At 56.7% G+C, this 16,670-nt stretch overlaps 2 protein-coding genes across 3 annotated transcripts; both read right to left on the bottom strand.

Moving 5' to 3' along the window:
• Positions 1 to 47: 47 nt before the first annotated feature.
• GIPC3 (GIPC PDZ domain containing family member 3) lies at positions 48 to 6,069 on the bottom strand. 2 transcript variants are annotated; one of them, XM_036034302.1, is made up of 7 exons: positions 5,492 to 6,069; positions 4,637 to 4,822; positions 4,334 to 4,514; positions 3,796 to 3,908; positions 3,432 to 3,526; positions 2,910 to 3,320; positions 48 to 2,783 (listed from the first exon to the last, which is right to left on the bottom strand). In XM_036034302.1, exons 1-7 carry the CDS (start codon positions 5,714 to 5,716, stop codon positions 299 to 301), a joined length of 3,696 nt encoding a protein of 1,231 aa, XP_035890195.1. In that variant the 5' UTR covers positions 5,717 to 6,069; the 3' UTR covers positions 48 to 298. The 2 variants fall into 2 exon arrangements, with proteins under 2 accessions (XP_035890195.1, XP_028375089.1); XM_028519288.2 differs by lacking the exon at positions 48 to 2,783 and having other exon boundaries at positions 3,044 to 3,320; positions 3,445 to 3,526; positions 5,492 to 6,068.
• Positions 6,070 to 9,121: 3,052 nt separating this feature from the next.
• On the bottom strand, positions 9,122 to 14,692 carry HMG20B (high mobility group 20B). The gene is made up of 10 exons (XM_028519286.2): positions 14,565 to 14,692; positions 14,229 to 14,284; positions 13,688 to 13,796; positions 12,942 to 13,145; positions 12,254 to 12,374; positions 12,006 to 12,052; positions 11,662 to 11,734; positions 11,190 to 11,405; positions 10,319 to 10,451; positions 9,122 to 9,765 (listed from the first exon to the last, which is right to left on the bottom strand). Exons 2-10 carry the CDS (start codon positions 14,264 to 14,266, stop codon positions 9,753 to 9,755), a joined length of 954 nt encoding a protein of 317 aa, XP_028375087.1. The 5' UTR covers positions 14,267 to 14,284; positions 14,565 to 14,692; the 3' UTR covers positions 9,122 to 9,752.
• Between the last annotated feature and the right edge of the window lie 1,978 nt (positions 14,693 to 16,670).

The raw sequence follows: 16,670 nt of genomic DNA, 5'->3' as shown, positions 1-16,670 counted from the left end.
AAAGGATTAAAATAAAAAAACACACACATGCAACACACCTAGCTGTATGTGCCTTTATTCCCATGAGCCCTCGAGGTACATGAAGAGCAAACCATTCCCTGCCCCCCTTCCCCTCCACAGGCCTGGGATCTGCTTACACCTCCCAGAGCCAAGCCCAGTGAAACTGAAGCCCGTTTCCATTCTCCCTCCCTTCACCTGTGGGGGAATGAGGTCATCTGCTGCTTCGGAGGGACCTGAATTGGGAGAGGAAGGAGAGGGGGCGGGGTCCCCCAGGGGCCAAAACTATGTAACCCCCAAGCTACAGCTCCCTGTCATGGGGAAGGGGCTCTGACCCCTGCAGAGCAGTTCCTGACTCCCTAAGTATGGGGGAGGGGGCATGCTCCTGAGCTGGGGGTGCAGGGGTCTGGGACCGCAGGGGGGCCGCCCTAGAGGCAGAACTAGGGATGACAGATACGGTGGGTGGAGTGGACTTATGGGGCCCCAGCTGGGGCTTGGGGAAAAGGGCTGGTTTCTTGGGAGCCAAGGGGGCCTGTGATGGTGGAGCCAGGTGGGAAGGCGGTGGGCTTCTGCCCTGGGTTCCATGTACCAGATCATGGGGCTGGGGCTGAGGCTGAGAGACTTTGCTAGGGGCTGGAGCAGGGGCTCTGGGTGGTGGGCCTGGGGGCTGAGGTCGAGTTGGTGGAATGGGATCAGACTGGGTTCTAGGGTCAAGGCCAGGGATCTGTGGGCAAAGCCCATTTCTAGAGCTGAGCTGGATTCTTAAACTGGTTTGGGTTCTGGAGCTGGATTGGGTTTCAGAAGCAGGCTGAGTTCTGGAACTATGATGGATTCTAGAGTGGGGCTCAGTGTTGAAACTGGTCTGGCTTTCAGAACTGGGCTGGGTCTCAGAGCTGAACTGAATTTTGGAGCCAGTCTGGGTTCTGGAACTGAGCCAGGCTCCAGAGCTGGGCTGCATTCTTGCATTGTCCTGGGCTCCAGAGCTGGGCTGGGTCTCAGATCTGAGCTGTGTTCCAAAACTGGTCTGGGTTCTGGAACTGGTTTGGGTCCCTGGAACAGGCTGGGTTCTGGACCCGAGGTGGGTTCCAAAGCTGGGCTGTGTTCTTGAACTGGTCTGAGTGTCAGAGCTGGGTGGCATATCAGAGCTGAACTGAATCTTAGAGCTGGGCTGGGTTCTGGAGTTCACATGGACTCCTGAGCTGGGCTGCATTCTTGAACTGGTCTGGGTCTCGGAGCTAAACTGAATCCTGGTACTAAACTGCCTTCTGGAACTGAGCTGGGTTTCAGAGCTGGGTTGAATGCTTGCACTGGTCTGGGCCCCTGAGCTGGGCTGGGTCTCAGAGCCAAGCTGGGCTCCAGAGCTTGTCTGGGTTCTGACACTGGGTTGAGTTCCAGAAACAGTCTGGGTTCTGGAACTAAGGTGGGTTCCAGAGCTGGGTTGTATTCTTGAACTGGTCTGGGATTCAGAGTTGAGCTGATTCTCAGAGCTGAACTGGACTCTAGAGGTGAGCTGAGTTGTGGAGTTGGTCTGCTTCACAAAGTCTGTCTTAATACCAGAGCTGCCTTGGGTTGTGGCCTGGAGCTGGTATCTAGAATTTGGCAGGGTTTCCAAGGTGAGTGGAGTCCGAGAAGCTGATTGAGCTGTGCAGGGCTGGGTCCTGGAGCCCAGCCTGCTCTTTGAGCTAGACAGGGCTGTGGAGCTTAAGTCTGTTGCTGCACTGGTCTGGGTCCCAGGACTAGATTGGATTCCAGAGTTTAGCTGTATTCTGGAACCCAATTGAGTCTCAGCAACTGACTGTGTTTTGGAGCTGGATGAGATCCCAGAGCCAGGCTGTCCTCCAGAACTGAGCTGAGCTCTAGAGCTGGGTTGGGTGCCTGGTCTGGAATGAGCTCTGGAAATTGGCCAGTCCTTGAAGTCGGTCTGGGTCCCAGAGCTGGACGGCATTCTAACACTGGTCTGTGTACTGCAGTGAGAGGGGGGGCCGGTGTCAGGCTGAGCGGGGGAGACAGGCATTCCCTCAGAGATGGATGAGGTTCCAGGGCTTGTCTGAATTCTTGAGATGGGCCTAGTTGTACCATCAGGCCAGGATCTGGAGCTGGGCTCAATGTCTGAGCTGGACTCATCACTGGAGCTGGACTGGGCCTCAGAGTGGGGGTGGGTGCTTGAGGAAAACTGGGTTTTAGAGCAGGGCTGGGGTCTGGATCTGGACTGAGCTGCCGCATGCACCCGGGTTCCTGAGCTGGTCTGGGTTTGTGAATGGGGCTGGGTTTGGGAGCTGTCTTTGGATCCTGAGCTGGAGAGGCTTCTATAGCTGGGCTGCTTCTTGAGTCTCACCTGGGTTTCAGAACTGCCTGGGGTTCCCGAGCTAGGCTGGGTGTCTGGGTACCGCTGTGTCACTGAGCTGTCTTGCAGCCCAGAGTCAGGTCGAATTTTATGGCAGGGCTTGGTCACAGAGCTGGGTTGGCTTCCAAAACTGGCATTGATCACAGAGCCGGGTTGGGTCTTAAAACTTGTCTGGGTTCCAGAACTTGACTTAATGCCAGAGCTAGGCCTGGCCTCAGAGCTGTCCTGGTTTCTAGACGAGGGTGGGGTTCTGGAGCTGGGTTGGGTCACAGAACTGAATGGTGTTCTAGAGATGGACTTAGTTTCTGAGCTGGCCTGGGGTCTAGAACAGAGTTTAGTCTCAGAATTGAGCTTGGTTCTAGAGCTGGGCTTAGCCTCAGAGCTGGGCTTGGCCTCAGAGCTGGGCTGTGTTTTAGAACAGGACTTGGTCTCCGAGCTGGGCCTGGTCTCAGAAATGGTATGAGTTCTAGAGTTGAACTTTATCTCAGAGCTAGCCTGGGTTCTAGAGGAGGGCTCGGTTCTAGAGCAGGGCTTGGTCTCAGAACCAGATGAAGTTCTAGAGATGAACTTGGCCTCAGAGCTAGCCTGGGTTCTAGAAGAGGGCTGAGTTCTAGAGCAGGGCTTGGTCTCAGAACTAGGTTTGGTCTCAGAACTGGTATGGGTTCTAGAGGTGACCTCAGTCTCAGAGATGACCTGGGCTCTAGAGGGGCGCTGGGTCTCAGATCTGAGCTGGGCTCTGGAGCAGGGCTGGGCTTCGGAAGTCTGCCGGCAGGGCTGAGGAGGGGGGCTGGGCTCTGGACTGGGGCTGCGCTCAGCCCCAGGGCAGACTAGCCACAGGCCTCCTTGGCCTCGCCGATGGCGGCCCACACCTCCACCACAAACTCGTCCGGGAAGGCGAACTCGCCCAAGACGGAGTCTAAATGGTGTGCAAACTCCTGAACGCTCATTGTCTTCTTGGACGTCTCCACCATGGTGGACGCTGCCAAAGTAGGAGGGAAAGTGAGTAAAGGTGCTCTGGGACCCCAACTTCCCCTTGGGACCCCCACCTCCTCCCCATGGGCTGGCCTCCCCCCAGGGTCAACCGGCTTACCCTGGCCCCTTACCCAGCTCTGGGTCCCGAATGCCCATGTAACTCTCCAGCAGGTCATCCACCCTCCGAGACGCCTCCTCCTCAAATTCACTGGGCTGGGGGTGTCAGGGGACAAAACAGAGGGGAACCTCAGATCCCTATAGCCCAGGCTCCTCTCAAGGCCCCACCCCTTGGGTGAGAGCTGGTTGGGATCTCATGCATCAATGCTTCTTCATACCACTATTGCCCCGCCTCACCATGGAGACCCATCTTGCAGGTGGAGAAACCGAGTCTGAGCAAGAGAGGTCTTATCCAAGGTCACAATGACTCAGCAGTGGAGCTCTAGGTACAAGAGCCCCTAAAGACCCCCCTCCCTTTCACTCACCACTTCCTCTACTGTGGCAGCCCCCCCAGAACGAAGCCGCAGGGTCTCCCGCCCACTGGCCACTTTCGCTTCCACAGGGCATTTGCTGCTACGGCTCCTCTGGCTGATCATATCTGGAGGGGACAGAGTGGTGGAGGGGCATGTGTTCTGGAAAAATCCATTCTTTGTAAACACTGAAAAACCTGAGCTGAGACTTTCTAGAACTTTCTCACCCTTTAAAGGCCTCCTTATGTCAGTAGCCTTAAAGCAGCACTTTAAAAGCTCCCAGCCATGCAACAAAATCAATCTAAACACCTCCTCATGCTTCCTCGATCTTCCTGTACTTCCCCCACCCCCAATAGACTATGACAATACAGAAACTACCTGCCTGTTCCTGACGCGGTGCTGGAAGTTTCCCGTCATGTCACCAGAGGCATCTAGAATCTTCCACCCTGTTCCATCCCCCCACGCTCCACTGTCCCCAGCATCCAGAGAACCCATTTCCACAAGAGCTCCGCCCACCCCCACTCCTGTCCCTGCGCCCTCAGGTGGCCCTCACCGAAGGCCCTCTTGGGCTGCACCAGGCGCAGTGTGAAGGGCTGGGCCTTGGGCAGCTCGCGGAGCATCTTGGCGACTTCGTAGTGGCGGCAGCCGACGATAGAGTGGTCATTGATGGCCTCGATGCTATCGCCCACACACACGGCTTCGATCCTGTTGATGATGCTGCCCTCCTTGATCCTCTGCAGGGACCCAGAGTCACTTGAGGGGCCACCTCCGCAGAGTGCACTTAGACCAGTCACTCACCCCAGGTCATCGAGCACCTGGAAAGTTGCTCCCCCCACCCCACCCCCACCGCGGGCACCTTGATAAAGGCGTATCCGGCCCCGTTGTCCGTGATGGTCAGCCCCAGCGCATCCTCCGTCTTAGTGACCTCCACCTCCTTGGTCTCGCCGCGCACATGTGCAAAGATAAAGTCCTCCAACCCTATCTGGCCGCCCAGGAGTTTCTGCATGTCCACTTTGTGGCTGTTTAGGGTGCAGAATAAGATCTGTCCCGAGGGGAGGGGGAGCCCAGAATTAATGAGAGCGCTCATTCCCCACTGTCTGTGCAGAACCCCCGGGGGTATGGGCTCATGGGCCTGATAGGGAAACCGAGGCACAAAGAGGCATGGAACTGAACTGGCCCAGTCACCTGGTGCCCAGGAATCCAGCCCGCAGGATCTTCAGAATGCGGTGGGAGACAAGTAAACAGAACCCCAGAATGAGGAGCAGGGTGAGAAGGAGGCTTTGGGCAGGAAGGACACCCGTTTCCCAACCCAGGACTTTCCGTTTTAATCCTTTGGCGCCCTGACTCTCCTTCCGCTACCATCTTTTTCAGGCCGTTCTGCATCCGCTGGCGCCCCCTGGGAGTCGCAAGACGCACTGCTCTGCAGCCCAGCCTGTTACCTCCGACGTATCGCCTGGAATGGAGCTGCCAGGAACCCCAGCCCCAAAGCCGCGTCCCGGAACCATTCAGGCGCTTCCCTGAGGTCTGGTATCCACCTCAGCTGGATGCGAACCATCTGGAGACTCACCACGCTAAGACTTGCTCATCTTTGTGCAGGGTGCTCAAAGGGGGCGTCCCCAGGGTATGGGCGCCACTGGATCTGAGAGGTGCGTCTCTGAGAAATGGAGATAGGGCCCCCCCAATCTTGGAGTGGGGGGTCCGGGGTCCTCACCTCGGTGGGCGCTATCCCGAAGGCCTCAGCGATCTTGGCGTAGAGCTCCCGAACGTTGGTGAAGCCCTCGATCTTGCCCGTGGGGCTGCCGTGCGCCAGCTGCGTGCGGAAAACTAAGCGCGGGCGGGCGCGGGGCGCCGCGGGGGGCTCGGAGGGCGAGGGAGGGGGTGCGGGCGGGCGCGTGGCCTCTGCCCCCGGGGTCTCGCGGGCTGCTGCGCTCTCCATGACCAGAGGAGCTAGGCCACCCGGGCCACCGCCTCCGCTGCCGCCGGATCCGCTGCTTCCTGCGGCCTCCCCTCCCCCGGCCCAGGGCGCGACAGCCGAGCTGCCCGGGTAAGGGGATCCAGGAACCCGAGCCGCCTAGGAAGGCGACACCGCGGGGTGCAGAGGGGGGGAGGACGGCCCCAGGTGTCCCGGCTCTGCCAGGGCCAGCGGCGCGCTCCCCAGGGACGCTGGGCAGTCTGCGGGGTCCTGAGCTGTAGCGCCGGAAAAATATGGATCACAAATAAGGACTGGGGCAGCTGAGCGCGCCCGAGCGCTCATTCGCCTAAACTCTCTTATTTAATCCTTGCAACAGCCTTAACAGGTAGGAGGGAATAAGGTTACCCTGATATAACCTGAGCCACATCCTGTCTCTCCTCTGCCCACAGCCCTCCAGGGCTCCCACCTCCCTCAGGGTAAAAGCCTTAGTTTTCCCAGCTGCCCACGTGGCCCGGTTCTACCTGCCCCCATCCCACTCTGCCCTCATCTTCTCTCTCTCCCCCCTCGCTGGCTTTGCTTTCCAGCCACAGGAGCCTCAGTTATTCCTCTAACATGCCAGGCACACTCCTGCCCCAGGGCCTTTGCATGTGCTGTGCCCTCTGCCTGGAACACCTTCTGCCAGTTCTCTAGGTGGTTCCTGCCCTCACTTCCTGCAGCTCTTTGCCCAGATGGCACCTCCTCTGACCACCTTTGCCAGTTTCTCTTCCTGGCTTACTTTTTCTCTTTAGCTTTGAGCAACACTGAGCAAATCAGATGTTTTTACTTATCCATCTTGTATCCCCGTCTCCCCAATGGGGATGTCAGCTGCAGGGGGGCAGGGGCTCTGGTCTCCTGTTTCCCTGCTGTACTTGGGTGCTCTGTGCCTGGCACACAGTGAGCAGGCACTCAGGCAATATTTGGTGAAGGAATAAGTGGATCCCCCAACTTCCAGATGAAAAAGGAGGCTCCTGCACCCGGAATGCTCTGCAAGAATTCCCTGGGAATGTAATACCAGGCACCGGGAAATCCGGCTCAGTAAACAGCAGTGGAATGCCAGGCAGTGGTGTGTAAGAGGGCCCTCCGCTTTGGAAGACCCTCAGAAGCCAGGCATCGATGGGAAAAGCAGGTATAAGAAAATGGATGTGAAGTTGAAAGGCTGCAAAACACGACATACACCCCAGCGTGGGCCAGCCTTCAACATGGGGTGCTCGTGGAGAAGAACCAGGCACAAAAAGCCACAGTGTGTGGTTCATTATACGAAATGTCCAGCACAGGGAAATCCTCAGTGACAGTAAGTGCATTTGTGGAGAAGGGGTTGGGGGTGACTGCTAAGAGGGACAGGGCTTCTTTTTGGAGTGATGGAATGTTCTGGAATTAGATTGTGCCAATGGTTGCACAACTTTGTAAATACACTAGAAACCACAGAAATGTACACATTAAAAAATGGGGGGGGGGACAAAAATGATCAAAATGGTCTTTTAAAAGACACACTCATGCGCTAAAAGTATGTAAAGACCTGAACAAGAGCCCTGGCTGGGGTGGCTCATTTCGTTGGAGCGTCGTCCCGTACACCAAAAGGTTGCAGGTTCGATCCCCAGTCAGGGCGTATACAGGAGGCAACCCATCAATATTTCTCTCTCAAACACTGATGTCTGTCTCTCTCTCTCTCCCTCCCTTCCTCTCTAAAATCAATAAACATATCCTTGGGTGAGGATTAAAAACAACAACAGCCCTGGCTGGTGAGGCTCAGTGGATTGAGCACCACCCTGTGAACCAAAGAGTTGCGGGTTCGATTCCCAGTCAGGACATATGCCTGGGTTGCGGGCCAGGTCCTCAGTTGGGGGTGCGTGAGAGCCAATCACACATTGATGTTTCTCTCCCTCTCTTCCTCCCTCCCTTTCTCTAGAAATAAATAAATAAAATCTTTAAAAAAACACAAACCACCCAACAGCTTTAAAGAAGACCTGCTAAACTCCAAATTTGGAATGGAAATACCTGTGCCAGGGAGGAGGTGGCAGGACTAGGAAGCTCATTCCTTGAGGTGGAGCGACAATGTCCCATTGTATCAGTCTCCTGGGGTTGTCATAACAAAGCACCACAAACTGGGTGGCTTAAAACAGCAGATTTATTCTCTCACAGTTCTGGAGGCCAGAAGTCCAAAATCAGGTTGTCAGCAAGACCACGCTGCAAGGCCCTGGGTAGGATCCTTCCTTGCCTCTCCTGGCTTCTGGTGGTGGCCCGCAATCCTTGGCATTCCTTGTCTCCTCTCTGTGACTGTGTCCAAGTTTCCATCTTCTTATAGAGACACCAGTCATGTTGGATCGGCCACCCTACTCCAAGCTGACCTCATCTTAACTCCTGTCTGCAGTGACTCCATTTCCAAATAAGGTCCCATTCTGAAGTCCTGGGGGTTAGGACTTCGACTTTTTTTTTTTTTTTAAAGGATAGAGAGAGAGGGGGAATGGGAGGGAGAAAGAGAGGGAGAGAAACATTCATGTGAGAGAGAAACATTGATCAGTTGCCTTTCGAATGTGTCCCAACCGGGGACTGAACCCACAAGCTAGGCAACCTGTGCCCTGACCAGGAATCAAACCAGTGACCTTTCTCTTTGTGGGACAATGCCCAACCAATTAAGCCACACCAATCAGGGCAACATATCTTTTGAGGGGACATAATTCAACCTGTCACATGGGTGTTGGTCAAATTCGTCTCTGAAAGTTTTAGGATATATATTTTTTTCCACTGGGGTAGCAGCTTGGAAGGCACCAGTGGCACACAGGGAGGACCTGAAGTGTCTCGCATCAAGGCAGGAGCTGAGGGACAGCTTTCTCCCAGACAGAAAGGCAGGCAGAGGCCATATCTGAGGAGTTTTAGGGTACTTTAAATATTCCATTAAATGCAGAAGTGTCTGTTTCCTCAGTAAGTTAAGTGTAGAATTACCATATGACCCTGCAAGTCCACTCCTGGGGGTGACCCAAGGAAACTGAAAACAGGGGCTCAGACAAGGACCTGTACACACATGCTCACGGCAGCACAATTCACAGCAGCCAAGAGGTGAAAACGGCCCACATGTCTGTCAGTGGAGAAATGCAGTGTGTCTCTACACACACTGGACTATTACTCAGCCGTGAGAAGGAGTGAAGCACTGATACTCGCTACAATGCTGATGGAACTTGAAAACAAAAGGCTCAGTGAGAGAAACCAGATACAAAAAGGTACAGTGTGATTCCATTTATATAAAATGTTCAGAACAGGCAAATCCGGAGACAGGAAGTAGATTCTTGGTTGTAGGGGCTAGGGGAGGGCAGGCCTGAGACCCCCAGTAGGGGTATCTTAGGGGGTCCTGGGTGCATCTTCTAGCCCAACCCCCTATAAAACACACACACAAGCTTGAAATTCAAATTCCACTTTATTTTTTAATTTAAAAAGCCCAGGTTAAGCAATGGCAAAGGGGCCACCTTCATGAGGGTCCCTTAGCTGGATGAGGGCAGGGGTGTCAGTACAAGCTCCCCCATTATGGGGTGCAGGAACTTGAGGACCATGGGCAGAAGGCCCTCACCCAGGTGTGAGTGCCCTGCCAGTGCCTGCAGATGTGGGCACTTGTGGTCAGCACCTTCGGGTCCCTCCCGGTGTGGCAGGTGTGGGTTTGCTCCGCCCTGTGTCCTGGGGCAGACCCTGGAGAGCCGCTGTGGCCTGTGGCACTCTCCCTCCACCAGTGGGTCCCCATGTCCCAGGTTGTGCTGCTCGTGTGTGGTGTCTCCATGTCCCTGTAGTGTGACGTGCCTTGTGAGGCTGTGTGTCATGCATGGCAGATGACTTTTCTGGACTTGGAGTACTGGGGAGGTTGAAAGCTAGAGGGATGATATAGAATAATTTTAGGGGCCTGGAGCTCCCAAGGTGCAGAACTGAACCTGGCCCCAAAGGGTGGACCCCCACCCCTCCTCCAGGGAGGAGGGGTGGGGGAGGGGCCACAACCAGAGCTTGGTCTTCTCCGGATCCGCTGCTGAAGCGACCGACACTCTCATAGGTGCTCACTGCAACAGAAGTGGGGGTCGGGAGGGGGCAGTCATGATGGTGGACTCCATCATCTCAGTCCTGCTATGATCTTGGGAGACACTAGAGGCCACCCCAGCTCCTCCAAACAGGCGTCAGGGTGGGGGACCTGGAGTTAACCCCATCTAAACCGGGCAGCCAGAAATCACCCAGAATAAACTGCCAAGCCTTGGAGAAGTTCCAGCCCCCCAGAATGAATCCAGCTGGCCAAGGCAGGCTGGAAGATCCCACCCAGCAGCGTTAATACAGCACCTGGCCTGCTCAGCACCCACCTCCCAGTGGTCCACCACCTGACTCATGCCCATGCTAAGTCCCACCTGGTAACTCCCAAATGCACCAGACCTCAGAGAAAGATTAAGCTGCCGGATCCCACCCTGCAGTGCCCACAGGCCCAGGGAAACCCACTGGAGGGTGAAATGCTGACGTTTCCCCAGAGGGAGACCACAGCAGGCCTAGCCTGAGGCAGTCCCCTATACAGGACTGCCCCACCTGGGCTGAGCAGGTGGGCGAGGGGTGGGGCACCCAGGCACACACCTGGCGACTTGGGCCAGGATCTCCTTGATGCGGATGATGAGTTTCTCATGCTGGGCGGGGTCTCGCTCAATGGCTCCATGCAGCCGGGCCATGTAGAAGTCCAGAGTGCTGAGTGTGGGCGTCTCCCCCGTGCCTGGGAATGGCAGGGGCCAGTCAGCCTAGCCCACTGTGGAGTCAGCTGGGCGGCTGGGGTTCCACGGGAGCAAGGGTCAGAGGATCAGGGTTTGTAAAGGAAGGGTCCTGGGGAAGGGGCCTTTGGAGCATGTCAGGAGTCGGGTGAGGGGTCAGGGCATCTGGACTTGAGAGTAGAGGTCAGCTGTGGGAGAAGGTGGGGAGGTGGAGTCAGAAGATGTTACTTGCTCCGAAGGAGGTCGTGGCAGGGCGGGGGTGGGGAGTGGGGGGATGGGGGTCTAGTGCGGGAGAGGAAATTAAAGTTGGCGCAAGACAATCACTAAAGGCAGGGATGGATGGGGTTGCAGCAGGCTGGTCAGTGAGGGAGGGTCTGGCATGGGCTGGGGTCAGTGAGGGCGGGGCGTCGCTGCTGACAAGAGGTGGAGCAGGACTGGGGGGGTTGGAAGAGCTTAGGGTAACCGGGGGAGAGGTCACCGAGGGTAGGGTTGGGGGCAGAGGCAGGTGCGCACATTGCTCAGGGCAGGGAAGTGGTCAAACGGAGCCAGGCTCGACTTGTGAAAAGAAGCCGGGTCAGTGGGGTAGGGGCTCTCGGAGGATGGGTTCGCTGTGTCCAGGGTCAAGGCAGGGAGGTGGGGCCCCCAGGGGCAAGACTCCCCGTGACCCGGGGGTGGAGCTCCAGGTAGTGGATAGCTGGGTTAGCAGGGACCAGAATGTGCAGGCGGGGGCGGGGCTTCCGCACCGGGGACGGGCAACGAGGCGAAGCTAGCGGTGAGCGCCTGGCGCACCGCCTGGAGCTGCTGCTGCAGCGCCAGCGTGCGCCGCTCCTCCAGTGCCAGCTCCTGCTCCAGGCGCTCACGCGCGCTGCTCATGTTCTGCGTGTGCCTCTGCAGCACCGCGTTCTGCTCCTCAAAGGCCACGTTCATCTTCCGCAGGCGCCGCAGCTCCGCCTCCCGTGCTGCGTGCAGTGTGGAGACAGGTCAGAGCCTGGGGCTCCCTCCTCCTCCCCTCTGCCCGGGGAACTACCCAGCGACAGCCAGTGCTCTGTTACCAACCGCACCCTTTAGCTCCCAGGGCTAAGGGGCAGGGAAGGAATATGGCTCGGTTTTTAGGGGTAAATACAGCCCACTCGCTGCCTCCTGCCTTCGAGCCCTCTTTTGGCCCACCTTCTCTCCCAACACCTGTTTCCCCAGGAACCCCTAGTTGGTGCTCACCTTTGTTTTGGTCCAAGAACTCTTCAGTGAAAATGGGGACGTCGAAGGTGGAGAAGCCATCGCAGTCCCCACCCTGGGACAAGACAGGTGGCAATGTTTAGGGAGCAGCCCAACACCCTCTGGGGCATCCCCCAAGCTTGGGGGGGCCTCCCTGAACCACTCAGCGGAAGCCCATTTAACAACATTCCCACAGTGTGGCTGCCCCGCTCTGCTCACACAGGATGGACGAGGGCTGCTCACTTCCATGAGCACTGGAGCAGGCTCACCCAGGGGCCTCACCCAGGGACCTCAAGACTTCCAGACCTTTCTCACCTAGGTGCTCTCCTTAGAGGAGGGGCACTTACCTTGTGTCCATTCAAGAGGGTATTCATGAGCCCGGAGCCCGAGTCCTCTGGTGGGGGAGGGAGGAGGGCAGGGTCAGCCTCCCAGGTTTCCTCTGACTCTGCTCTGCTTTGAATGTGCTGTTCCCCCTGCCTGGAACACCCTCCTTGCCCTCCCCCCATGGGAGCCCCATGGAGGGGGTGGGTCAGTCTCCTGGGCCACCCTTCTCAGAGCAGGAACTCAGCTGCCTGGGGGCTGGGACCCTTCTCACCTTTCTTGATCTTCTTTTCCTGGATCTTCTCAGTGCACATCTTGTAGGCTTCTGACTGCTGGTACGCCCGAAGCTCCTTCATGTACTGCTGCTTCTCCCGCTCGGCCTCGTCCAGGTACCGCTGGCAGGGCAGCAGGAGAAGGCTTGGCCCAGCCCTGGGGCAGGGGAGGCCTCCAAGGCCAGGCCCCCATCTCCATCACTCATTTCACTGCTGCATGTTCCCAGAATTCCTTGCTTACTCTCCAGACAAAACCTGGCTCCTCGGCCTACTGCTCAGGGTACCTCCTAGCTCCCCACTCCACCCCCAGCTCCCCCACACCATAAGCTACCCCATGGTGTTTGAGTGACTGCACACTCTCACACGCATGCTTGCCCTTCTGCACCTATTTTGCCTGTTGAAATCCTACTTATAAGGGTGCAAACAGTTGGTGGTTTACCAGGATTTGAAAATCGGGTTTCACATAAAAACCAGCATCCACCCCTACTTCTTTAGATGTTGAGTGATCATACTGATTAATTAAGTTTTGTGTCTAGTCTCGCCTATTGCTACCTTCCCCACAGTTCTCCAGGAGGAAAGAAAGCCTCTCCACACAGGTCCTTTAGGGGACGTGGTTGCGGGAGTATCTGAGTGGCTGAGGGGAGGTCAGTGGTCTCAAGCCAGCCACATCCGCCACCCCTTGCCATCCACCTGCTTCTCTGTGGGCTGCAGTTTGCTCCACTCTGCACCCAGCATCTTGGTGATCTCAGGAAAGGGCAGGTCCGGATGGCGCGTGCGAATCTGCTCACGTCGCTCATTCAGGAAGCGCACGTAGCCAGTAACAGGTGCTTTGGGACCATTTGGAAGGATCTTCTTCCGCTTCTTGCCTTTGGGCCAGCCACGCTTCTTCACCGGCTGCAGAACCAGACACCTCCATTGGGAGAGGCCTGGAGGGATGGGGCGGGGACCAGAGGGGCGAGGTCTTGGAAGACGTGGACGGGACTAGCTAGGAGGTAGAACCCAGAAGGCCTGGAGCTGTGGTCAGGTGAGGAGTTAGGATTATGAGGAGTGTTAGGGGAACCGTGAACCCAAGTGAGGGGTATCAGAAGTACTGGGAATAGGGGTTCAGGGCTGGGTAGCATTTTGGGTGTGGCCACTGTAATTATGGGCGTGGCATCCTTGCCATGAAGGAAGGGCCCACAGGATCATCAAAAGTTGCTTTCACCTGGGAAGCGAGCAGTGGGAGGAGCTGGCATTCGGTGGTGGGTGGGGCCTGGGCTTTGAGTAGCAGTGGACCTTATGGGGCGTGGCATCTAATACAGGGCGGGGTCTCACCTTAGGGAGGGAAATCTGGACTGTGGGCGGAGTCACAGAGAATTCAAACTTAGTCTGAGGTGAGGGCTGGAGCCTGGGGGTGAGACCCAGGGCCTCCCCCATCACAATGCAGGGACTCTCACCTCCTCCTCGTGGGACCCCTTCTCGCCGGCTCGCGGGCCTTCCCCTCGCTCTTGCTTGACAGCCACCACGAAGCCCCCATGCTGTCCAGGAGCCTTGCCACCCGCCGGCCTGGAGTCACGGGAGGCCAGAGTCACCCTCACCCCTAACCCCGACGGCGGAGCTGGCAGACAGGGGGCCTGAGTCCTGGGAGCAGGGGTCTCTCGGGGTCAGGGTCCGCGGGTCGGATCAGGAACACTAAAGGAGCCAGTAGGGACTCCTGGGAGAGACTGAAGACACAGGACGCCCGGGTCACCCACACCCCCGATGGCAGATACGGCAGCAGCGAGGGGGCTCGACCCCTCCTGGGGGGCAGCCAGTAGGGACCCCTGCGAGGGACTGGAGACCGGGGGAAGAGGAGAAACCCGACGGGGTACTAGGGGAGGGCCTGCCCTGGTGGCGGGGAGTGAAGACCCTGGGGGCCGGAGTCGAGGAGTTCCGAGAGGGTGGGCGGGGGCTGAGCTACAGTCCCGAGTGGACTATGGGAGGGGAAGTCACACTCACGCGACGGCCGCGCCGGGCTGCCTGGGGCCGTGGGACATGGCCGCTCCCGGCAGCACCTGGAACGCAGACATGAGACCGAGTCAGGGGTGCCCGAGCCGCCGACAGCGGGGGCCCGGCTAGGGAGACCAGGAATGCCGGGCCCAAAGCGGTTGGGGGGGCCGGATCCCAGAGCTGGGAGGGCCTCCAGAGCGGGCGCCCCAGGGATCCTTTGTTGGGCGATCGGCCCCCAGGAGGCCCTGGTCCTCCCCCCTTGGCTTGGAAGCAGCCCCGTCCCAGCCCCGAGACCCCCACGCCCCCGGCCCCTAGCAGGGCCCTGAGTTCCGCGGCTGTTTTCACCTCTAAAGAAACTTTCCCGGACCTCTCGGCTGCTGCGCCTCTCCAACCAACCGCCCGGAGCCCGCCCCTGCCGTCCGCCCCGCCCCACTCCGCCCCCGGCAAGCTAATGATGGTCTCCACCAGCGGTCGGATTGGGGTGCATCCTTTCCCTGGGGTGTGACCATGCAGATGAAGGTCGGCGCGCCGACCTGCGATTGGCTGAGGCGTCCCCTCAGCCGCGTGGGAGGTGGACAGGGAAGGCTGCGGGCGGTACGTCAAGTTCGGCTGCGCTCGGCAGCTCTCGGGACTAATCAGGGAGCTTGAGGCCTCGCCCGGCGGAGCCTCTTAAAGGGCCAGTAGGAAAGACACGGACTCCTCCGCTGTTGAAAAGTTCTGCTTGACAGACTTTGGCCCCGCCCCAGTTGCCACAGGAACGGGCGCAGGTTGCTAAGGAACAGGTTAAGGACCTTAGGGGCAGCCGGGAACCTCAGGGCAAGGTGGAACAGGTTCTTAGCACCCTGCAAACCTGGCAGAGAAGTTTCCCTTTTCTTGACCGGATTTAGGGCTCCAGACGCCCCTCTGTTCCTGCTCTTGCTGTGAGCCTGGGCTGGAGCTACTCTTCCCCTGTAAAATGCGGACATTGACGAAGTCCAGGACCAGGAGGCTGGGATTCTGTGAAGCTGAGACCAGGAGCCTGGTCAGGCTGGGGCTGGGATCAGGAGCTGGGCTGAAAGCATTTAGGGAAAGGTGGTGGGACAGGAAGGCTGCTAGGACCTCGTAAAGCTAGAGGGGCAGGGGGCTCTGCCCTTGGATCTTGGGGAGACCCAGGCAATAGCCTGGTCTTATGGCCGGGGCTAGGGCTGCTGTTGCTCCTAGAATGTCAGTAGTGATCTCTGGGTACTCATAACAGGCCCATTAGATAGTAAACATTCCGCCAGACATCATCTTCTGCCCTCATCTCGCCCCACTCTCCCCCTCCTTACTCCACACATGACTTCCTCCATGTTCCTCAAATACATCCGCCCATTTCATTCATTCCCACCTCTAGGTCTTTGCACTTGCTGTTCTCTCCACCTGGCATGGCCTACCTCCAGACTATCTGCCTGGTTCATTGCCCGACCTCCTTCAGGTCTTTGCTCAAATGTCACCTTCTGAGTGAGGCTTTCCCAGGCTTGTATCCCACCCCATACACTCCATCTTATTTTTCTCCATATATCCGTTTCCTCCTTATGACCTGCCTATTTGTTGATTGCTGTATTCCCAGCACATAGAACAATGCCCACAGGAGCTGCTTGATACATTTTCACTAACTAAATGCATGAATGAATCCTGTACATTTCCAAGCAAGCAGGTACAGCTAGTTTGTAAAACAGTCTGGCAGCTCCTCAAAAGGTTAAATAAACATGGAGTTACCATTCGATCCAGCAATTCCATTTCTAGGTATCCACCCAAGAGAAGACAAAAACCTATGCAACAGTGTTCACAGCAGCAGAATTCACAATACCCCAACAGGAGAAACAACCCAAGAGCCCATCGACTGATTACTAGACAGCCAAAATGAGGTCCAATAGAATATGATGTGGAATAACAGAATATTATTGGCTATAAAAAAAGGAATAAATTGCTGAATCATGCTACAACAGTGGTGCATTTTGAAACATGATGCTCAGTAAAAGATGCCAGTCACAAAAGGCCACATAGTGTAAGATTCCATTTGTATGAAATGTCCAGAACAGGCAAATCTGGAGAGACAGAAAGTGGATTCATGGTTGCCTGGGGATAAAAAATTAATGGGTGATTTGTTCCTGGGTTTTGGCACCATAGAAGAGGGAGGGGGAGGGGTGGGAAGAAGGAGGAAGAGTAGGAAGAGGAGAGGAGGAGAAGAGGAGAAGGAGAATTAATGGAGAGGGGCATAGGAAGGGTGAGGTGTCTTTTTGGGAAATCAAAATGTTCTAAAATTAGACTTCAGTAATGGTTGCGTAATTCTGTAAATGAACTAAAAACCATGCAACTGTACATTTAAATGGGTACATTCATTATATGGTATATGATTTACATCTGACTAAGAGGATGAGTGTGCCCCAGAATCCTGACAGACCCAAATTCCTGCTCTGTTGCTTCGTTAGC

The sequence above is a fragment of the Phyllostomus discolor genome, chromosome 8 (assembly GCF_004126475.2).
Source record: "Phyllostomus discolor isolate MPI-MPIP mPhyDis1 chromosome 8, mPhyDis1.pri.v3, whole genome shotgun sequence".
NCBI classification, from domain to species: domain Eukaryota; kingdom Metazoa; phylum Chordata; class Mammalia; order Chiroptera; family Phyllostomidae; genus Phyllostomus; species Phyllostomus discolor.
This window is presented reverse-complemented; position numbering and strand designations above follow the sequence as displayed.